Source organism: Ahaetulla prasina, chromosome 2 (genome assembly GCF_028640845.1).
Source record: "Ahaetulla prasina isolate Xishuangbanna chromosome 2, ASM2864084v1, whole genome shotgun sequence".
NCBI lineage: Eukaryota > Metazoa > Chordata > Lepidosauria > Squamata > Colubridae > Ahaetulla > Ahaetulla prasina.
The window spans coordinates 67,774,868-67,799,175 of NC_080540.1; the positions used below are offsets into that span (position 1 = coordinate 67,774,868).

General features: G+C 40.1%; 1 protein-coding gene across 3 annotated transcripts in view; it reads left to right on the top strand.

The window, feature by feature from the left end:
- Positions 1 to 15,018: 15,018 nt before the first annotated feature.
- NUP210 (nucleoporin 210) overlaps positions 15,019 to 24,308 on the top strand; it is a 119,771-nt gene continuing 110,481 nt past the window's right edge. For 2 of the 3 annotated variants that reach the window (XM_058165748.1, XM_058165749.1), the window contains exon 1: positions 15,019 to 19,236. In XM_058165748.1, coding sequence (XP_058021731.1) covers positions 19,073 to 19,236 — 164 coding nt within the window. In that variant the 5' untranslated portion in view covers positions 15,019 to 19,072. The remainder of the gene's footprint in view (positions 19,237 to 24,308) is intronic. The other variant, XR_009153077.1, reaches the window with a different exon arrangement.

The following is a 24,308-nucleotide window of genomic DNA, read 5'->3' on the forward strand; positions in this document are numbered from 1 at the left end:
GCTCAAGGGTTCAAAAGGGGAAGACGTAAGCTTCTGAAGGACAAGGGTCAGGTCCCAGGTAGGGTATCTGTGTACCGGAGGCGGTCGCAGATTATAAGCTCCCCTCAGAAAACGTCGGATACGGGGGTGTTGAGAAAGTGTGGAGGTCCCGTCACAGAATAAAACAGTGGCAAGAGCTGCAACCTGCCGGCGGATGGTGTTGGTGGCTAAACCCTTGTCCAATCCGTCCTGGAGGAATTGCAGGATATGTCTAATGGAGGCAGAGGTAGGTTCTATTCGATGTCTAAGACACCAGCGATGGAATGATGACCATGTGGCCTCGTAAATACGCGTTGTGGATGGGCGTCTAGAAGCCAGAAGGGTGGAGATGACCCCCATGGAATGCTTTTCTTTCTTTAGTATCTCCCTGTCAAGTGCCAGACGGCTAGTTGGTAACATTGAGGTTCTGGGTGGAGAATGGCTCCTTGGCGTAGGGAAATCTGATCCGGTGGAATTCGCCAAGGTGGATTGATGGACAGGCTCTCCAGATCCGCAAACCAATTCCGTCGAGGCCAGTAAGGGGCTATGAGGAGAACTTCTGCCTTCTGTTCCAAGATCTTTCGTATGACCCTTGGCAGAAGGGGAGTCGGGGGGAAGGCATAAAGAAGGCCTCGGGGCCACTGACATCGTAGAGCATCTGTTCCTTCTGCTCCTGGGGTTTGGAACCTGGAGAAGAACCTTGGAAGTTGTTTGTTGGTCGGGCTGGCAAAGAGGTCTACTATGGGTTGCCCGAATTTGATCGTGATTGTGAGAAACAGATCCGGATGCAGTTGCCACTCTGATTGATCGATGGTCGTCCTGCTCAGCCAATCCGCTTGTGTGTTGGCGACTCCGGATATGTGGGCTGCCTGTAGTGAGAGAAGATGTTTTTTCTGCCCACAGGCCTATGGCTGCAGCCTCCTTCATCAATATGCGGGATCGGGTGCCTCCTTGACGGTTCACATGGGCCTTTGTGGTAGTGTTGTCCGTCAGCAGTAGCACATGATGGTTTGATAGCTGCGCTTGGAAGTACCTGAGAGCTAGATGAGCAGCTCTCATTTCCAACCAGTTGATGTCGTTCTTGAGGTCGTTGGGGGACCAACGACCCTGAGTTACCTGGTCTGATAGGTGGGCACCCCAGCCGTAGAGGCTTGCACCCGTGGTGAGGACGAGCCGGCAATGTTCCTGGAATGAGCAGCCCTTTGTCAGGGCTGGAGACAGCCACCACTGTAGAGACTTTCTGACCTTTGGGGGCAGAGGAATTCTGATATCGGTATGGCTGTTGCCTGTTCTTTGGTGTGGGAGAAGTAGCCATTGTAGGGGTCGTGAGTGAAGACGTGCCCAGGGCACGATCGACAGACAAGAGACCATCTTTCCCAATAACTGTGAGAGCAGTGAAAGTGGAACCCTCTTGAGTGCCTTTACCTTTTTTGTCGTGTCTCTCATGTTGAGGAGACGGTCTCGGAAAGAAACACCTGGCAGGATCTGGTGTTGATTCTTGCTCCCAGATGGACAATTTGATCGTGATTGTGAGAAACAGATCCGGATGCAGTTGCCACTCTGATTGATCGATGGTCGTCCTGCTCAGCCAATCCGCTTGTGTGTTGGCGACTCGGATATGTGGGCTGCCTGTAGTGAGAGAAGATGTTTTCTGCCCACAGGCCTATGGCTGCAGCCTCTTTCATCAATATGCGGGATCGGGTGCCTCCTTGACGGTTCACATGGGCCTTTGTGGTAGTGTTGTCCGTCAGCAGTAGCACATGATGGTTTGATAGCTGCGCTTGGAAGTACCTGAGAGCTAGATGAGCAGCTCTCATTTCCAACCAGTTGATGTCGTTCTTGAGGTCGTTGGGGGACCAACGACCCTGAGTTACCTGGTCTGATAGGTGGGCACCCCAGCCGTAGAGGCTTGCATCCGTGGTGAGGACGAGGCGGCAATGTTCCTGGAATGAGCAGCCCTTTGTCAGGGCTGGAGACAGCCACCACTGTAGAGACTTTCTGACCTTTGGGGGCAGAGGAATTCTGATATCGGTATGGCTGTTGCCTGTTCTTTGGTGTGGGAGAAGTAGCCATTGTAGGGGTCGTGAGTGAAGACGTGCCCAGGGCACGATCGACAGACAAGAGACCATCTTTCCCAATAACTGTGAGAGCAGTGAAAGTGGAACCCTCTTGAGTGCCTTTACCTTTTTTGTCGTGTCTCTCATGTTGAGGAGACGGTCTCGGGAAAGAAACACCTGGCAGGATCTGGTGTTGATTCTTGCTCCCAGATGGACAATTTCGGTCGTAGGCACTAGATGGCTCTTTGCTTTGTTGACCGAAAAGCCGTGATCCTGTAGGGATTGAATTGTTACCTGTAAGTCCCGTAACGCCTGCTGGGCGGAGGACATCAATATATCGTCCAGGTAACATTGCATTCTTACTGGAATTGTGCGAAGGTGGGCCGCCACAGCATCCAGAATCTTGGTGAAGGTACGAGGAGCGGAAGATAGACCGAAGGGCAGGGCCCTGTATTGAAAATGGGCTCCGGCATAACTTAACCTGAGAAAGCGTCTGTGGGCAGGTCTGATGGGTACATGTAGATAGGCCTCCTTGAGGTCGATGGATGTTAGATAGTCCCCTCTTCTGATGCTTCCTAAGATTGAATTGAGGGAGTGCATCTTGAATCTGCGATATTTGATGTGAAGGTTCAGTTGCTTCAGGTCTAAGATGGCTCTGGTGCCGCCTGATTTTTTGTCCACTAGGAAAAGAATTGAATAGAAGCCGGTCCCCTGGTGAGGCATGGGAACTGGTTCTATGGCACTGATGGACAATAGGTGTTGAATCTCGTCTTCCATTTGAGCCCTCTTGGTGGGTTCTTTGGGAATTTGGCATTGGATGAATCTCCTCGGAGGATTTGAATTGAATTCGAGGGAGAGACCAAGGGTGATGGTTTGCAGTACCCAGGCATCGGTTGTCGTGCGGGACCAGGTAGGGACGAACTTGGTGAGACGACCGCCGATGGGATCCTGGCCGGGATAGTCATTTGTTCCTGCGATAAGGTCGGAAACCGGATCCACGGTAGGGACGTCTGGTCTGGGATTGCCTGGTCCTGTCACGAAAGGACTGTCTGTCCTGAAACCTGTCAGGGGGAGGTTGGAAGGAACATTGATAGGCCGGGGATTGGAACCCGGGATCCTGGGTACGAGAAGGCTGTCTGCAGTAAGGAAGAGAAGGACGTCTATCTGAACGTCTAGAGACGTAGGGAAGGATCTTACGTTTGTCTTTTCCCTCAACTAAAATAGGGTCTAGGGCTTCACCAAAGAGAGATCCACCCTTAAATGGGGCAGCCGCTAACCGCCATTTGGTCTTCATGTCGGCTTGCCATTGTCTGAGCCATAACAGCCTCCTGGAGGTGATGCCGGAGGCAAGGGCTCGGGATGCAAATTTTGCAGAATTAAGGGTGGCATCTGCAGTGTATTCAGCAGTCGCTATCAATTTATTTATGTCCTGATGTAATCTGGAATCATCTTGAAGAATCCTCTCCTGCATTTGTCTGAGCCATATCAAAGAGGTTCTAGCAAAGAATGAGGCTGCTGTGGCAGATCTGATAGCCCAGGCAGCTGCTTGATGGGTTTTGCGGGTGGAGAGTTCCGCTCTGCGGTCTTCCGTTCGGAGACCTTCTGCTGTATCTGAAGGTATAATGTTGAAGAAAGAAGCCAAGGTGGCAATTGGGGTGTCTACGGTAGGAACCTTGAGGAGGTCCTCAAGATCTTGATCCGTCGTGTACATCTTTTTGTCTGAGCCACTAGGAGTAGGAATGGCACCAGGGTGACCCCATTGACGTTGGATGGTGTCCAAGAAGAGCTTGGGTGAAGGAATTACCCATTGCTCTGAGACTGGTTTAGTAAAGAGGAATTTGTTGGGGTCTGACAGATCTGAAGCTCCCTCAGATTGGCGTAAGGCAACCCCCATGTTGGCCGTAACTTTTGCCTTGTGTAGTAATGTGTAGAAAAAGCTCCTGGCGAAAAAGGCCGGTGGGAGCAGGTTTGTCTGGGGCAGACTCTTCGTCTTCAGACAGATTATACTCTGCTATGTCTTCCTCCCCCAAAAAGGAGTCCTCACTATGGTGTGAAGGAGTTGGAGAGCGTGTGCGCAGCGCGCATAGTCTGGGTGGGTGGCTATCAGAATGGGGTCTTTGGTCAGAGCTGCTCGAAGGAGATGGAGCTGGGAAACCTCTCTGAGTGAAGGCATTGTCAATGCCTTGAGAAATGGTTTGCATGATAAGATGACGTATATCCTGAGAAATGGCAGGATTACTGTCCTCTCTGTGGGAGACTCCCGCTGCTGTGGGAGTGAAGGTGGCAGAAGGTGCCTAATGATGAGCTCAGGCATGGCTCTAGAAGAATCTCCAAAAACTGTACAAATTGCTTCCTGGTTTTCTCCTGAACCACTAGGGATAGTGGGAGACCATCCAGGCTGATTTAATAAAGGAGAATCTTCAGTTAGTGGAACAGAAGTTTCCCTGCCTTCCTCTGCTGATCTTTGTTTTGCTTTATCAAATTGCCTATCCAAGGCCCGTTGTCTTCTGGAGGCATCTCTCTCTGCAGCAGCAGAGGTTTGGAGAGAAGTAGAAGACTTAGATTTGGTGGCAGAAGCCCTTGATTTGGATCTGCTCTTGTGAGGGGGAGGAGCCACGCTAGTAAGGTGTCCTTGGGAGGGCGAGGCAGAAGCCCGGGAAGGAGATCTGCTGCGATCCGCCATCTTGGAAATGAGGCCTAGTGGTTATCAGAGGCCTTGGAATATATGCCCAAATAATATAGTGGCCCTGATCTGAGAATCCTGGAATAAGATCAAACAATAAGGGCCAGTTAGCACCAAGCTGACACCACAGCTGGATTCAAAGCATTCAAAGGCTGCATGGGGGGTTGCTTTGGGGGGGGGTCCCCAAATGGCGCGAAGCAGGCACCACTGCTCCTATAGCGCCCTTTTTACTGCAGCGTTGGCAGGGGGAACTAGCCTCCGACACCACGGATCTTTTCTCCACCCCTGCAGGCGCGAAGCCGACACCACGGCTTCTCCTGCGCTCCGCTGGCCTCCACTTACAGTTTGGTGAGGTCCAGCGATGTCCGTTCCTCAAACCAGCGATTCTACGAGGCTTGAGAGGCTTGGAATGTGAAAAAATGGCCGCCGGCCTTCGGGCGGCTCAGCTGAGCGGCGCTGGGCTGCGCGCGAAGCACGAGCCTCTTTCCTTGCCGCTCCGGCTCCCAGCAGTCAAGAAAAAACAATTGGGCACTTTAAAACTTTTTTTAAGAATTTTTCCTAATTTATTGAAGTCCTATGAGCTGATAAAAGAGTCAAAAGCAATGGAGCTAAAGGAGGTAGTCTCTCTATGGCCGACTGAGTTAATAAACTGGAGCTAAACAGGAAGAGGAGGTGTGTTTAAACACAAAGCATTGTGAATGCTCCAACACTGGAAATTTTTAAGAAAATGTTGGATAACCATCTGACTGAGATGGTGTAGGGTTTCCTGCCTGGGCAGGGGGTTGGACTAGAAGGCCTCCAAGGTCCCTTCCAACTCTGATGTTATGTTATATTATGTTAAATTCAACTCAGTCTCTGGCCAATCAGATGAAGTTAACAACCCATTGCTTTGGACTTTCTTAGCAGCGTACAGGAGAACTCAAGGTCTCCTAGTTTCTAGGCCACCACCTCCACCATTACATCTGGCAGACTCAAAACTGAAGGCTGCCATCCTGGCAGGCTGAAGCATTTCCCCACCAATGAAGTATAAATTAGGTATATTGTTCTTTTTTTATATAAAATTTATATCCACTGTTTAGCATTGAAATTAGCCAGTTCTTCCAGTATACAGTATAATAAGGCAGCACAGATAACGATAAATGGCATTTTAGATGAACCAATGTACATCCCTGTTGTTCAATGATGCTATTAGGTCCTGTTGTCTACTAGTCATCTTTAGCATCCTGGCGTCTTTAGTGCCTCTACCATGTATTATATTGCAGACAGAATTTTTAATAATACCTCTGCAAACAAACAATTTTTATTTCACTATGCCTTTAGCCCAAACAGAATGGGGTATTACAACAATTTTTTCTTCATTAGAAATTTTACTGTGATGATTGTTTTAATAACATTTAATAATACCTCTGCAAACAAACAATTTTTATTTCACTATGCCTTTAGCCCAAACAGAATGGGGTATTACAACAATTTTTTCTTCATTAGAAATTTTACTGTGATGATTGTTTTAATAACATTTAATAATACCTCTGCAAACAAACAATTTTTATTTCACTATGCCTTTAGCCCAAACAGAATGGGGTATTACAACAATTTTTTCTTCATTAGAAATTTTACTGTGATGATTGTTTTAATAACATTTAATAATACCTCTGCAAACAAACAATTTTTATTTCACTATGCCTTTAGCCCAAACAGAATGGGGTATTACAACAATTTTTTCTTCATTAGAAATTTTACTGTGATGATTGTTTTAATAACATTTAATAATACCTCTGCAAACAAACAATTTTTATTTCACTATGCCTTTAGCCCAAACAGAATGGGGTATTACAACAATTTTTTCTTCATTAGAAATTTTACTGTGATGATTGTTTTAATAACATTTAATAATACCTCTGCAAACAAGCACAAACCCGTTGCTCAATGCAACGGGTTAGTCCAGCTGAGTAGCAATTAAGGTGCAAGTTACTGCCATAGTGACAGTAATTCATCCCTTAATCTCCATTTTGCCTTTGGAAACAACCTGGAAGCTAAATTAAGCACAAGGTGCGGAAACAGAATGCTGCTACAATATTAATTTTACTATTGTAAAGTTACTGCATTGAGGTCAATTTACTTCTGGGTTCAAATTAAAGTATTTTTAAAGTCCTACAAAGAGCAGCACCAGGCTGCAACAGGCAATTCCTTGTCAGAACAAAATCTGGCCATTCATTTTTTATCATTGCGAAAGGATCTGCTGAGACTCCAGTTCCTTTGGGAGGGTCATAGGGTTTTGGTAAAGTATGCTATGGATAAGATTTCTCAGTAGTAGTTTCACAGCTCTGGTTTTCTGCAAACAAACAATTTTTATTTCACTATGCCTTTAGCCCAAACAGAATGGGGGTATTACAACAATTTTTTTCTTCATTAGAAATTTTACTGTGATGATTGTTTTAATAACATTTAATAATACCTCTGCAAACAACCAATTTTTATTTCACTATGCCTTTAGCCCAAACAGAATGGGGGTATTACAACATTTTTTTTCTTCATTAGAAATTTTACTGTGATGATTGTTTTAATAACATTTAATAATACCTCTGCAAACAAACAATTTTTATTTCACTATGCCTTTAGCCCAAACAGAATGGGGTATTACAACAATTTTTTCTTCATTAGAAATTTTACTGTGATGATTGTTTTAATAACATTTAATAATACCTCTGCAAACAAACAATTTTTATTTCACTATGCCTTTAGCCCAAACAGAATGGGGGTATTACAACAATTTTTTTCTTCATTAGAAATTTTACTGTGATGATTGTTTTAATAACATTTAATAATACCTCTGCAAACAAACAATTTTTATTTCACTATGCCTTTAGCCCAAACAGAATGGGGTATTACAACAATTTTTTCTTCATTAGAAATTTTACTGTGATGATTGTTTTAATAACATTTAATTACCCATGTTAAACCTGTAATTAGTATAAGAAAGGTGTTCCATTTAACCAGTTTGATCCATTTTAGCAGCTTCTTTTCATGGTTTTGGGGAAATACCTGATTGATTGTTCAGGTGAACTCTATTTACTTGCACATACATACTATGATGAAGAGTTACAGGTGGTTATAAATATATTAAAAATGTATAGATGGGAAGTTTAGAAGTAGAAAAAATAAATAACAAACAGATGTTGAATATGTGTTCCAGTTTCCTATAAAGTCTCTCCATTAAAATCTTTAAAGGGAATACAAGAATAGTGTAATTAACACCCAGCGAATTATGTACAGAAGTGAAGAAAATAAAATTAGAAAATTCAAAAAGGCAATCCCTTGGTTATAGTAATTAAAAAAATATTTATGGAGTGATATCTTGCAAACAGCTGAACATTTTTACTTATATTTCAGCAGACATGCGTGGGCACATATCACTAAATGGAATCATATCTGAATAATAAAATACAAGTTACAAAGTTCCATTCAAATACAAGAGAGAGGAATGTGAAAATTGCAGACCCAGATTGTTTCAGACCCTGAAGTAACACAGCAAGGGATTACAATAATCTGACATGGGAAAAATAGTGTAAGTCTTAGAAGTAATAAAAACTATTCAACCATGGAAGTTCATATATTGGAGTTCAAAGTTTGGTTTCATCATAAATAGCTATTTCAGTGCAAGTGTCAGCCCTGGAAACCATCTTTTCTTTGGATCTTCAGGGTGCCACATTTAGTGCTATGGGAAACTGGGAGGGGGGATTGTATGGAGTTGGGGAGATATCTAGCCATAACATCATTCTTTTCTCTGAGAGTCAAGGACATTCTACCCTGCTTACCTGGCAGGGGAGATATCTAGCCATAACATCATTCTTTTCTCTGAGAGTCAAGGACATTCTACCCTGCTTACCTGGCAGGAGATAGCCATTCTGAGGCAGATTCCCAGACAGGTACGTGAAAAAGAAAGAAAATATTATTTTTGTCAAGCAAATTGTACCAGAAGGAGTGGGCTTCAGATGGCTGATGCCAGAGGGATTGATGATTTTCCGGGAGGGCATTACGAAAAAATCAGTACAATTGGAGGCTACGGCCTATGTGGAGGAACACAAAGCCTTCCTGGAATCAGATGACCCAGGAATTGAAGAAGGGAGGTTATAGATCATGGGGCTGAAGCGGCTGCCGCTGTTGCGGCCCTGGAGTTGGGTCAGGCTGAACCCAGAGTTCTGAGATCCAAAACTAGGAAGTGATAAAGATATTTGGGATTGTGTTGGTTTTCCTTATTCTCTTTGTACGATATTCTGTTTATTCTTGACTCTTCTTTATTACGTATTTAAAATTTGCAAACTTAGCTACTTCGTGTCACCTGCTTGCCTTATGGCTGTTGTATGTGTTAAAAATTTGAGTAAAATTTTATTTCACTATGCCTTTAGCCCAAACAGAATGGGGTATTACAACAATTTTTTCTTCATTAGAAATTTTACTGTGATGATTGTTTTAATAACATTTAATAATACCTCTGCAAACAAACAATTTTTTCTTCATTAGAAATTTTACTGTGATGATTGTTTTAATAACATTTAATAATACCTCTGCAAACAAACAATTTTTTCTTCATTAGAAATTTTACTGTGATGATTGTTTTAATAACATTTAATAATACAACATGTGCTGCCTATAGTCTGTAATGAAGGAGCTAGAAATGTCATAAAAGAAAAATATAATTACCCATGTTAAACCTGTAATTAGTATAAGAAAGGTGTTCCATTTAACCAGTTTGATCCATTTTAGCAGCTTCTTTTCATGGTTTTGGGGAAATACCTGATTGATTGTTCAGGTGAACTCTATTTACTTGCACATACATACTATGATGAAGAGTTACAGGTGGTTATAAATATATTAAAAATGTATAGATGGGAAGTTTAGAAGTAGAAAAAATAAATAACAAACAGATGTTGAATATGTGTTCCAGTTTCCTATAAAGTCTCTCCATTAAAATCTTTAAAGGGAATACAAGAATAGTGTAATTAACACCCAGCGAATTATGTACAGAAGTGAAGAAAATAAAATTAGAAAATTCAAAAAGGCAATCCCTCGGTTATAGTAATTAAAAAAAATATTTATGGAGTGATATCTTGCAAACAGCTGAACATTTTTACTTATATTTCAGCAGACATGCGTGGGCACATATCACTAAATGGAATCATATCTGAATAATAAAATACAAGTTACAAAGTTCCATTCAAATATAAGAGAGAGGAATGTGAAAATTGCAGACCCAGATTGTTTCAGACCCTGAAGTAACACAGCAAGGGATTACAATAATCTGACATGGGAAAAATAGTGTAAGTCTTAGAAGTAATAAAAACTATTCAACCATGGAAGTTCATATATTGGAGTTCAAAGTTTGGTTTCATCATAAATAGCTATTTCAGTGCAAGTGTCAGCCCTGGAAACCATCTTTTCTTTGGATCTTCAGGGTGCCACATTTAGTGCTATGGGAAACTGGGAGGGGGGATTGTATGGAGTTGGGGAGATATCTAGCCATAACATCATTCTTTTCTCTGAGAGTCAAGGACATTCTACCCTGCTTACCTGGCAGGGGAGATATCTTGATCACGAAGGAGGTATGACTGGGAGGGATCTCCAATTGGGACGATGCATTGATTGGACCATGTGATGGACATGTGGGTGCAAGGAAAGGGACTTGGACTTTCTTTTGAGTGGGGAAAACCTGGAAGCTTTCAGATTCGGGTTTTCCCAGATGTGCTAATATGACATCTCTAATAAAATGGAACTTTGAAGAACTTCTAGCCTCAGAGTCTTCTTTCGTTGGGGTATTACAACAATTTTTTCTTCATTAGAAATTTTACTGTGATGATTGTTTTAATAACATTTAATAATACCTCTGCAAACAAACAATTTTTATTTCACTATGCCTTTAGCCCAAACAGAATGGGGTATTACTTGAAAACATGATTTCTTATGTCAGGAAGCTGCTAAATAATGAGCTAATTCTGTTCTGATTAGTTGCAATCTACCACAGCAAATTGGGGAAGAAAAGAGATGAGTTAAATAACAAAAGATTGGTACCTGACTGATTCTGCTTGTCAGGAGGTCACAAAGTGATCACATGACCCCATGGTCATAAATACATACCAATTGTGAAGCATTACATTTTGATCACATGACCCCATGGTCATAAATACATACCAATTGTGAAGCATTACATTTTGATCACATGACCCCATGGTCATAAATACATACCAATTGTGAAGCATTACATTTTGATCACATGACTACAGGGTCACTAAATGAACTGTTCTAAATTGAGGGCTATCTGTAGTTGATTGATTGGATGTGAAATGTGCAGACTGTTACTTATAAGACTCTACCAAGTTAAAAAAAGATTACATAAAATGCAGTATGCTTCCTTACTAGGTTATAAAAACTTTAATATAGATTCTACAAATAAACTGTGTAGATCAGATTATGCTGTTGAACAGTTTGTAACTTACGTCTGACTTGGGAGTTATCAGCTTTTCCCAGGACCAAATCATAAAGTCTTGCTTTTTCCCCCCATTCTGGCTTAGAAGTATGTATTTGGAAGTCTAGCACATCACCAATGCATCATATGGGGGAAGTTTGGCCCATGCCTCCATGCTCATATGCCATCTGTTTCTACATTTATTGCTTTTTGAATGGAAAACTACTCTGTGCATTATACCCATCTGTACACTAGACTAGAAATTTTAGCTAAGAGATACTAGTTCCTACCTAAGGGGAAAAAATATGATTTCTTAAAAAATGTTGTTCCAAAAATAACTTTCAAACTTGAATGAATAATCCTATTTATATTCTTTCAAACAATGTACATTGCGAAACTACAAAAGGTTTTCTTTAAACTATTACAGGTAGTCCTTGGCTTACAAGTACAACTGAGCCCCAAATTTCTGTTGCTAAGTGAGACATTTGTTAATTTGTCCCATTTTATGACCCTTCTTGCCAGTTAAGTGAATCACTGCAGCTAGTAACTTGGTAACATGGTTGTTAAGTGAATCACTGCAGCTAGTAACTTGGTAACATGGTTGTTAAGTGAATCACTGCAGCTAGTAACTTGGTAACATGGTTGTTAAGTGAATCACTGCAGCTAGTAACTTGGTAACATGGTTGTTAAGTGAATCACTGCAGCTAGTAACTTGGTAACATGGTTGTTAAGTGAATCACTGCAGCTAGTAACTTGGTAACATGGTTGTTAAGTGAATCTGGCTTCCCATTGATTCTGCTTGTCAGGAGGTCACAAAGTGATCACATGACCCCATGGTCATCATAAATAGCTATTTCAGTGCAAGTGTCAGCCCTGGAAACCATCTTTTCTTTGGATCTTCAGGGTGCCACATTTAGTGCTATGGGAAACTGGGAGGGGGGATTGTATGGAGTTGGGGAGATATCTAGCCATAACATCATTCTTTTCTCTGAGAGTCAAGGACATTCTACCCTGCTTACCTGGCAGGGGAGATATCTTGATCACGAAGGAGGCATGACTGGGAGGCATCTCCAGTTGGGACGATGCATTGATTGGACCATGTGATGGACATGTGGGTGCAAGGAAAGGGACTTGGACTTTCTTTTGAGTGGGGAAAACCTGGAAGCTTTCAGATTCGGGTTTTCCCAGATGTGCTAATATGACATCTCTAATAAAATGGAACTTTGAAGAACTTCTAGCCTCAGAGTCTTCTTTCGTTGGGGGTATTACTTGAAAACATGATTTCTTAAAAAAATGTTGTTCCAAAAATAACTTTCAAACTTGAATGAATAATCCTATTTATATTCTTTCAAACAATGTACATTGCGAAACTACAAAAAGGTTTTCTTTAAACTATTACAGGTAGTCCTTGGCTTACAAGTACAACTGAGCCCCAAATTTCTGTTGCTAAGTGAGACATTTGTTAATTTGCCCCATTTTATGACCCTTCTTGCCAGTTAAGTGAATCACTGCAGCTAGTAACTTGGTAACATGGTTGTTAAGTGAATCTGGCTTCCCCATTGATTCTGCTTGTCAGGAGGTCACAAAAAGTGATCACATGACCCCATGGTCATAAATACATACCAATTGTGAAGCATTACATTTTGATCACATGACTACAGGGTCACTAAATGAACTGTTCTAAATTGAGGGCTATCTGTAGTTGATTGATTGGATGTGAAATGTGCAGACTGTTACTTATAAGACTCTACCAAGTTAAAAAAAGATTACATAAAATGCAGTATGCTTCCTTACTAGGTTATAAAAACTTTAACATAGATTCTACAAATAAACTGTGTAGATCAGATTATGCTGTTGAACAGTTTGTAACTTATGTCTGACTTGGGAGTTATCAGCTTTTCCCAGGACCAAATCATAAAGTCTTGCTTTTTTTCCCCATTCTGGCTTAGAAGTATGTGTTTGGAAGTCTAGCACATCACCAATGCATCATATGGGGGAAGTTTGGCCCATGCCTCCATGCTCATATGCCATCTGTTTCTACATTTATTGCTTTTCGAATGGAAAACTACTCTGTGCATTATACCCATCTGTACACTAGACTAGAAATTTTAGCTAAGAGATACTAGTTCCTACCGAAGGGGAAAAAATATGATTTCTTATGTCAGGAAGCTGCTAAATAATGAGCTAATTCTGTTCTGATTAGTTCCAATCTACCACAGCAAATTGGGGAAGAAAACAGATGAGTTAAATAACAAAAAGATTGGTACCTGACTGATTCTGCTTGCCATGCCTGGCTTTTATTACGACTACAATTATTAATGAAAGGTTTGTCCTTGTAAGCAAGTCAGTTTTTACTTTAGGTATATTTGTAGAGTATAATTTCCCCAGATAGACTGCCCTTGCCTGGATCATTATTATTCCAATAAGTTCCATAGCACTGGATGTAGTACCATGTTGCTATTCAAATCTTCTCCAAATGCAATGCTCTGGAACCAACTCAACCCAATTTGAAGATAGTCATTGTAATTGAATGTGTCCAGAAATATTTTACAAGAAGAATTCTGCACTCCTCTGAATACAACAAAATACCTTATGCCACCAGACTTGAAATCCTGGGTTTAGAAAACTTAGAACTCCGCCGCCTTCGACAGGACCTGTGTTTAACTCATAGAATCATCTATTACAATGTCCTTCCTGTCGAAGACTACTTCAGCTTCAATCACAACAATACAAGAGCAAACAATAGATTTAAATTTAATATTAACCGCTTCAATCTTGATTGCAGAAAATATGACTTCTGTAACAGAGTTATTAATACTTGGAACACACTATCTGACTCTGTGGTCTCTTCTCAAAATCCCCAAAGCTTTAACCAAAAATTGTCTACTATTGACCTCACCCCATTCCTAAGAGGTCTGTGAGGGGCATGCATAAGAGCACAAGTGTGCCTACCGTTCCTGTCCTATTGTTTCCTTTTGTTATATCTTCTAATTAATATAGTTATTACATACTCATGCTCTTATATATATGCTTATATATTGTATAGTTATTTCATGCTTATGCTTATATATACTGTGTGACAAAATAAATAAATAAATAAATAAAATAATCATACTGTAATCACTGGGAAGGAAAGAATATTATATATGGAGCACTACCAGTTAAATAGGTGATAGTCATGCTGATATTTGCTAATTGGTAGGAGAGTCCTGAATTACTCACAGTCCCTCAGATTTCAAGCTACTTGTTAACAGCAGGCTACATTCACTATTGGATGACCAACATGGAATATTGACTTGGCTTTCTCTTTTCCATGAATAATGTCAGGAATGCATAACTGTATTTCAAAAGTGCATCAATCCAATTCCACTATTATTATATGAAGCAATGAAAATTTGTATTCACTTGAATAGATTCTGTACAATAGATTCTGTACAATTTGGAGCCATGCACTTTCCAGAGAAGTTTTGGGGTTTAATTTCATTTTCTTAATTTGAAAAGAAATATTGTGCATAAGCCATTTTCATATGAAAATATATTTGCTAAAATTGTACAATTTTTTTCTTCCTTGGAAGAGTAGCTCTGCAGTATCATGCTATCTATGCAATTGAGAATGAGGTCTGCAATAGTAGCTGAGTGAAACAACTGTTTTTCCCCAAAAAACTGTTATTATTTTAATGGTTGTAATTGAATGGCACATATTGTATCTGTTTGTGTAAAGGGCTCATCTGGACAGCTTGCAAAAATTAAAAACGGATTCTGTAAATAAAAACTGGAATTATTTTACTTATCATATTTTTCTAATTTCAGACTTCACTATTCTATATTGCATGCTGATAATTTAAAGTCAGCTGAACTGTTGCGAAATTCCACAAAATATAAACTATATTCTAGATTATGCTAGGGACCCAAATTTTCTTAGTAAAACAATATACTACATGCAAGCTTCAATCCCATTTTTGAAGTTTAAAAATTTTACGGCTAAATTTTATATACATAGATGTAGGTCTTTGGTTATTCGGGTTTTCGCGAATTCCTCAGAAAACCTATTATTCGCGAAAACCTCAGAAAACAGATACATAGATATATATACGGAAAATAAGCCTCAAAAGACATAGTGTAAGAACACCGACTATATTTTGAATATTTTTTTTTAATGAAAAAGAACAGCCTGCCAAAAAAGAAAACAAACCCTTTCAATGTCTCAATGTTGTAGAGGAAAATCCTCTTAGTGAAGCAAATGAGATTTCTTTCAGCAATATTTTCTTTCATTTATCATGGGTTTAGGCAAAGAGGGTTTTTCTACCCTACAAGCATGACATTAGAGAAGTTCAAGACATTTAACATTTTCAGGTAAAAAAGTTATCTTGAATCTAGATAACTGTTGGGGTAGTTATTTTTAATTCATTTGATTTTCAAAGCCTTGATTTACAAACTGTCAGTTACATCTTTTATTCCTTACACAGCAAAATTTATATTTATGTTGCTTTGCTTCATGTTTTCTAATGAAGTACTGGAATCCCTTGCCTGCAATCAAATTCTAATAATAATAACAACTTGTCTTTTTCATTCTGCTGGCACTTTGCAGTGCTGATATAATGAAGTCTGAAGTTTTTGTAAACATCAATTGTACATATTTTATAAATCTTCTAGATACAAATTAAAATTTCTCTGGAAGGGAAAAGTTATTAGTTTTTATTTCTAGCCTTCCAGACTTTCTCAAGAGATTACAGTCACTATCAATCTGTAGAGTAAAATAATCTTTAGCAATAGCACTTAGACTTATATATTGCTTCACAGTGCTTTACAGCCCCCTCTAAGCAATTTACAAGAATCAGCATATTGTTCCCAACAATCTGGGTCCTCCTTTTACTGACCTCAGAAGGATGGAAGGTTGAGTCAACCCTGAGCTGGTGAGAATTGAATTGCCGAATTGCTTGCAGGCAGCAGGCAGCAGAAGTAGCCTGCAGTTCTGCATTCTAACCACTGCACCACTATGCAGTGTCCATTTGAAGAAAAAAAGATTCCTTTATACCAGCAGTCTCCAACCTTGGGTGTAGAGACTTCCAGTATTTCAGTATGTCTTCATTCAGACCACACAATCTCTAGATCAGTGGTTCTCAACCTTTATAGTGCTGCGACCCTTTTAATACAATTCCCCACGATGTGGCGACCCCTTTAATACAATTCCCCACGATGTGGCAACCCCTTTAATACAATTCCCCACGATGTGGCGACCCCAACCATAAAATTATTTTCGTTTTGAATTTATTGCGCCTGAAGCCGTATTGGCTAGCGATCTGAACTGCTTGCGATTGCCTTGAGGACGGAGGCATTAAAGCGGAGACTCCTCCCCTATTAAGTTTATCGCGCCTGAAGCCAGATTAGGCTAGCGATTGGGAGTGATTGCAGCTGGCTTGAGAGGAAAACATCAGAGCAAAGATTTCTCTCTTTTTTAATTCATCGCGCCTGAAGCCGAATTCGGCTAGCGATTTGAACAGCCTGCAGCTGGCTTGTGGAGTCAACTATTGGAGCACGATTCTTCGACTCGCAAGTCGAAGTATACTTCCGACTCGCAAGTCGCAAGTATACTTCCCATATTTCCGATGGTATTAGGCGACCCCTGGAAAATTGTCATTCGACCCCCAACGGGGTCCCGACCCACAGGTTGAGAACCGCTGCTCTAGATTCTGCTCAGTAGAGCTCAATAACATTACTTGGTCAGACAGGGGCAAAGATATACACTGAGATCAGCAGTGTATTGATGAAACTATATTCTTTGTTGATGGATGACCCTTCCCAGCAGTATGTAGAAGTTAAACAAACAAAAAAAAATAGAGCTAAGAAGCACCACATTCATGTATGTCTCCGTGTACGTGCACACAGGACTTGAAAAGACATGTAGAAGATGTCTCTAGTGCTATATTGTAGGAGAAACAAAAACTATCCAGTGCTACCTTCTAGAATTTATGAAAGAATGGAGCCACCATTATATTGTAATGTCCCAATGCTGTCTGGCAATCCTGAAAATTAACCTTATTTGAGGTTTGAACAAACTGCTCAAAACAACAAATTAGTGGTGATGCTACATTGAAACAGATGTAGGATGCAAGGGAAGGTTACAGTTTTAAAATGTTTATAGGGAATATGACAGTGACAAGGAATGCCATTTCAGTTGCTGAAAGGGTCTACCAAAATTACAAATTAAGCCCTTTAGATTCGTAACATGTCTATTTCAGACTGTTTTAAAAACTTTAACTCCCCCCCTAGCAATTTGCCAATGAATTTTAGCATCTGTGTTTTCATGTCACACCTGGACTCCGCCCGTAAGATGAAATAGCCCATATCAACCAGAGGAACTGGGCTTTGATAATCTATTCTTCAATCAACATCTCAACTCTGAATGATATATTTGAAATCACTTAGAAACTGCTTGATATAGAGAAGTTTAACTTTGTTTAACTTTGCCTGATATAAGAAGATCCCATATATTTTGATATAGAGGTACCTATTAAGTGCCTTCCAAACAGATCACAATGACTCAAGTGTTTTCTTCTTCCTTATAGATCAAGAAATAAAAGGGTTGGCTTTTTGTTTTTGTTTTGCTGCTCTGACGTAAAGAGTTTCACAGGAGCTCTGATCAGATGCATCAGAAACAGATCACTATCATGCAACAGGCTCCAAGACAAATGTTGTCCTACATAAGCACTGTATTTCCTAGTTATCTTCTACAACTGTTTATTTGAGAATCTCTCTTTTATGGTCCCTTTAACTGACAAGGAAAATCTTAACTACTAAAGAGTTTAGCTGAGATTAGGGGGATGCTAAATCATATTTTGCTGAATAAGCAAAATATACAGATGGGCAATTTTATTAGGATGACATTTAGCATTTGAGGGAGATAAGAGTAATGCAACTATGCAAAAGAGGAAGAACAAGATATTTGTTTCATTATTTCTATTTGTGGGGAACGGAAGGGGAACTTTTAACTTGCCACCAGTTTTTGTTGCCAAATTCAATCGTGTAGTTAAAATACATTGGAAAGGCAGTGGTTCAGGGGTTTTTTGTCTGGCCATTGCAATTTGCTTATCTTACTAAAAATCATAGTTTATAAATCAAAACGCATGAATTAAGATTATAATGCAATATTATGGGGAGATAAAATCATAGCTGTGGGCGATGTGATTAAGAAAAATTAAATTACCCCATTCAGATAGGCTTAAACCAAAAATCAATCCAAACCAGTTTCAGTACTGATACATTGTACCAATTTTTGCGCTGCCTTTCGGCCAAAATCGGTACAGTTCAGCACGGGAAAGGCGGGCCCAGGAAACCGTTTCGACCGCTTTCTTGCCTAGGCTCCCTTGTTTTCCACTCCTCCCGATCGCGGTCTCCGATAAAAAGCAAGTTCCCCGCTTCATTAGCGGTTGCCGAAAATAACGAAGAAAAAAAAAACTTCCTTCCCCCATGAGGTCCGGAAGAGCGGCTGCACAGTGTCCCCAGCGGCTGTTGAGCGAAGGCAGCCTTGGCACCTGAGGCCGCTGCTTTCGTTCTCCAGCCTCCCAGCCAAGGTCCTTCTCACCCCGCCTCTCACACTGGGGGGCCGCGCTTCGGTTTGCCCGCGCTGTGACGTCCCTTCGAATAAGCAACTCCAAGCGGGTTAATTCCCTGCGGAGGACCCCGGCGGAGTAAAAGTGCCGCAATTTAAGCGTCTCGTCTTATATATATATATAATTTATATAAATATATATATATATATATATTCCGGTTGAAGAAGCGCGAGAGAAAAGCGCGCCGGACTCCGGGTCTTGCTCAAGACAGGTGAAGAGGATTCCGTCGTAGCTTCCTGAGAGAATGACACCCGCCGTCTCCGCGGCCGGAGCTTCGCTTTGGCTCCTTTTCCTCCTGCCTTGGGCCGCGGCGCCTTCCAAACTCAACATCCCTAAAGTGTTGTTGCCGTTCTCTCGGAGCGCAAGGATTAACTTCACTCTGGAGGCAAGCGAAGGCTGCTACCGTTGGTAAGCGAAGGGAAGGGAGGAAAGCTGAGGCACATGGCGCAGGTGCAGCAACCGCTGGCGCAACACGTGGGGAGGAGAATGGGGAGAAAAAGCTTGGTGTTTAGTTCGGCGCTCGCAAAAGCAAGGTCCTATCTTGGCCTGCGCCAAACCAGTTAATCTGCCGGATAGTTTTAAAGGAGGAGAGTTGACTGGCTTCCAATAGAATAGCTCTTGCTTTCCAGTCCGACAGCGTAACGATAAAGTTTCTTGGGCGCTTGTGCACTGCCTGAGACTCGAGCGCGTAGGAAACGCGCACCTTGTTTCCAACAATTGGAAAATCAGCCCATCGAATGAGAAAGTTGGGGGTCCCGTTCCCCCCCCCCCGGCAATGATTTGAACCGCAGATTGTTCCCTTTTACTATTCGGGGATCCTTGTTGGTTTTGTTTCCTGCTAAGTAGGACTATGTGCAGTGGGGGCCTCAAGATGTTAGAAAACTTTATGGAACAGCAAAGTGAATTGTATGATGGGCTGCTGTTGGAATGTGTGTTGGAATAAAAAAGGAAAATGTAACAAGTCCTTGCTCGTTCAGTCGAGATAGTAGTAAAACTGGTTGATTCTATCTTCTTCATCATCTCTTTTCCGTACTTACTACCCTGGAGGTGTTTTGTTTTAGTGATGAAAAAACAGTTGACATATAATGGACAATCTTTATTCCATTCCAGATGACATAGGATTTATGATCAGACCAAGCAAGCATAATAAGTGACATCTAACATGGGTCTGCTTTTTAAACAAAATTTCAACCATGAATCCAGCTTAAATGATATGCCAAATCTAGCCATTGCAACTCAGAAAACTAGACAACCATGATTTCTTCATTTTTAAAAAAAAGGTTAAAATGAACCATAACTTACAATAGAGTAGGTGAAGTCAAATTTAGATTTATGTATTCAGCTGTCCATCCCTGATGTTCTGGGTGAATAATTTGTGAAAAAGATAAATGGGGCCTCGCTCTTTCATTTTTCCCATGTAACGTAGACCAAGATTTCCTATAAATCTTGATAAGACAGAAATAACTAAATTTAAAAGTGATGTGAGTTACTTCTTCATATTTCTTTCTCAGAAGCTATGCTAGACCAAGATTTCCTATAAATCTTGATAAGACAGAAATAACTAAATTTAAAAGTGATGTGAGTTACTTCTTCATATTCTTTATGCAGTCTGTTTAAAAAAATAGATTGCCAAAGATACTATTTAACCATTTGTACCTATGTTGCAATTATGATAGATAATTTGCCCATATAATATATTTTGATATAAGCAGATGTTGAACCTGCAGGAATAACAATAAGAAGATGATGATATATAACTTGGCTCTAAATTTTATGAAAAAGTGTAGAATCTATATAAAGGTTGTACTACTATGGCCATAAAATCAGAGTTTACTTTCTTCAGACATTCAGATGCCTTTAGCTTCTACCGTACCTGCAATGAGGAAGGAGAATTAGTTGCTCCTCTATCATTCAACATATTGTTGTCCTGTATGAAAATAAACTGCACCAGAACTCTTTTGTTCCTGCAGGCTGTTCCTGTGATTTAGAACCCTGATATCGTAATCTAATATTGCTTGCATGTTTAAGCTGTTAACCATCCATGACTGACTGACCTAATCGCAGAGCAGTGCTCACTGCGGCTGTGCAGTGATCCAGATTTGAAGGAGAAAAGATGATTTGAACCGCAGATTGTTCCCTTTTACTATTCGGGGATCCTTGTTGGTTTTGTTTCCTGCTAAGTAGGACTATGTGCAGTGGGGGCCTCAAGATGTTAGAAAACTTTATGGAACAGCAAAGTGAATTATATGATGGGCTGCTGTTGGAATGTGTGTTGGAATAAAAAAGGAAAATGTAACAAGTCCTTGCTCGTTCAGTCGAGATAGTAGTAAAACTGGTTGATTCTATCTTCTTCATCATCTCTTTTCCGTACTTACTACCCTGGAGGTGTTTTGTTTTAGTGATGAAAAAACAGTTGACATATAATGGACAATCTTTATTCCATTCCAGATGACATAGGACTTATGATCAGACCAAGCAAGCAAAATAAGTGGCATCTAACATGGGTCTGCTTTTTAAACAAAATTTCAACCATGAATCCAGCTTAAATGATATGCCAAATCTAGCCATTGCAACTCAGAAAACTAGACAACCATGATTTCTTCATTTTTAAAAAAAAGGTTAAAATGAACCATAACTTACAATAGAGTAGGTGAAGTCAAATTTAGATTTATGTATTCAGCTGTCCATCCCTGATGTTCTGGGTGAATAATTTGTGAAAAAGATAAATGGGGCCTCACTCTTTCATTTTTCCCATGTAACGTAGACCAAGATTAACAAATACATTCACTTTTTAAAAAGTTAATTTTAATTAAAATATTTACATAATTAGATCAGATAGCAATAAGATGGTAGTGTTAAAATATGATTGGGAAGCATAACAGGAACAAAGCTGCTTAAAATGCAGATCAGGTAACAATGAAATTGTAATTTTTAGTCAAAAAAGAACTGTCGGTCAGCTTAACTGGCAGTCTGATATTGCACATTGTTAAAATAAATTCCAAGGAATTAACTGAAACTTCTTTGCAAAATTTCATTAAAAATTAATTAGTTCATGTTGGCCTTAAGCATAATGTAGCATGGTATGAAACCAAAGTTATGATCTAGGCACATTGAACCTTCAATAACATTTAACCTAACATTTAAAATTCTAAATTGTGCTTATTAGCACCAGCGGTTATTTATTTATGAATGATGTTCCAGACAGCAGGGGAAAAAATGCTCCAATGGTTTGCTGTTTTTATGCTCCTTAGTTGATAAACTATCTTCTGTAGGAAGTGGCTGATGCTTCTGGGTTTTCATTTTGCAAAAAAAAAAAAAAAAAGAGCTATGACAGCCTGATTTGAGATCAGTTACTACTTATTCACTGTATTCCAATGACATACTCGACTATTAATGATAATAATCACATCTTAGTCTTGTATTTTATGTGAACCTAGATTATGGTTTGGTATGTCATGGAATGTTTAAAAAGAAAGAGTTGAATGAGTCTATTGTGTAAATATTGAATTAAACAAAGCATGTGAACAAAGCTGCTTTGGTGGTGGTGGTGGTTTTTTGGTTTTTTTTGCTATGGTTTGTTTTAGTGATGAAAAAACAGTTGACATATAATGGACAATCTTTATTCCATTCCAGATGACATAGGACTTATGATCAGACCAAGCAAGCAAAATAAGTGGCATCTAACATGGGTCTGCTTTTTAAACAAAATTTCAACCATGAATCCAGCTTAAATGATATGCCAAATCTAGCCATTGCAACTCAGAAAACTAGACAACCATGATTTCTTCATTTTTAAAAAAAAGGTTAAAATGAACCATAACTTACAATAGAGTAGGTGAAGTCAAATTTAGATTTATGTATTCAGCTGTCCATCCCTGATGTTCTGGGTGAATAATTTGTGAAAAAGATAAATGGGGCCTCACTCTTTCATTTTTCCCATGTAACGTAGACCAATCATTTCCTATAAATCTTGATAAGACAGAAATAACTAAATTTAAAAGTGATGTGAGTTACTTCTTCATATTCTTTATGCAGTCTGTTTAAAAAAATAGATTGCCAAAGATACTATTTAACCATTTGTACCTATGTTGCAATTATGATAGATAATTTGCCCATATAATATATTTTGATATAAGCAGACTTATAACAAGTCTGCAGGAATAACAATAAAAAGATGATGATATATAACTTGGCTCTAAATTTTATGAAAAAGTGTAGAATCTATATAAATGTTGTACTACTATGGCCATAAAATCAGAGTTTACTTTCTTCAGACATTCAGAAGCCTTTAGCTTCTACCGTACCTGCAATGAGGAAGGAGAATTAGTTGCTCCTCTATCATTCAACATATTGTTGTCCTATATGAAAATAAACTGCACCAGAACTCTTTTGTTCCTGCAGGCTGTTCCTGTGATTTAGAACCCTGATATCGTAATCTAATATTGCTTGCATGTTTAAGCTGTTAACCATCCATGACTGACTGACCTAATCGCAGAGCAGTGCTCACTGCGGCTGTGCAGTGATCCAGATTTGAAGGAGAAAAGATGATTTGGACTGTGAAGAAATACCCAAGTTGTACCTATCATCAGCTTCTTAAAAATGAAGTAGCTGCACGATGCCACCAAAAGACATGCTTGACTTCTAGAGATAACAGCAGGTGCATTGTACACACCCATGTGTGTTCCAAATCACATTTCAGAATTCAACAATCCTAGTGCTCATGAGATGTTGACAACTATCTTAACAGTAGTGTTCAGAGTTTTCTCCCATTAGAACTGTCGAGAACTGACTTTTGATGTGTTATGTACACATCAAATGTGTACATACATATATGTAATTTATTTATTTATTTATTTATTTATTTATTTATTTATTTATTTATTTATCATACTTTTATACCGCCCTATCTCCCTAGGGACTCAGGGCGGTGTACAGCCATATAAAAACACAAAAATATACAAAGTAAAACATTCATCTAAAAAACTTATTATATAGGCCAAAATTTAAAATAGACATATAAATAATTAAAACCCAATTTAAAACCAAATCTAAAATTAAACATTTAAAATTTTAAAAATCTAGTCCAGTCCTGCGCAAATGAATAGGTGTGTCTTGAGCTCGCGGCGGAAGGTCCGAAGGTCAGGAAGTTGACGAAGTCCTGGGGGAAGCTCGTTCCAGAGGGTGGGAGCCCCCACAGAAAAGGCCCTTCCCCTGGGCATCGCCAGTCGGCACTGCCTGGCCGACGGCACCCTGAGGAGTCCCTCCCTGTGAGAGCGCACGGGCCGGTGGGAGGCATTCGGTGGCAGTAGACGGTCCCGTAAGTAACCCGGACCTATGCCATGGAGCGCTTTGAAGATCATTACCAAAACCTTGAAGCGCACCCGGAAAACCACAGGTAGCCAGTGCAGTCTGCGCAGGAGGGGTGTTACATGGGAGCCACGAGGGGCTCCCTCTATCACCCGCGCAGCCGCATTCTGAAC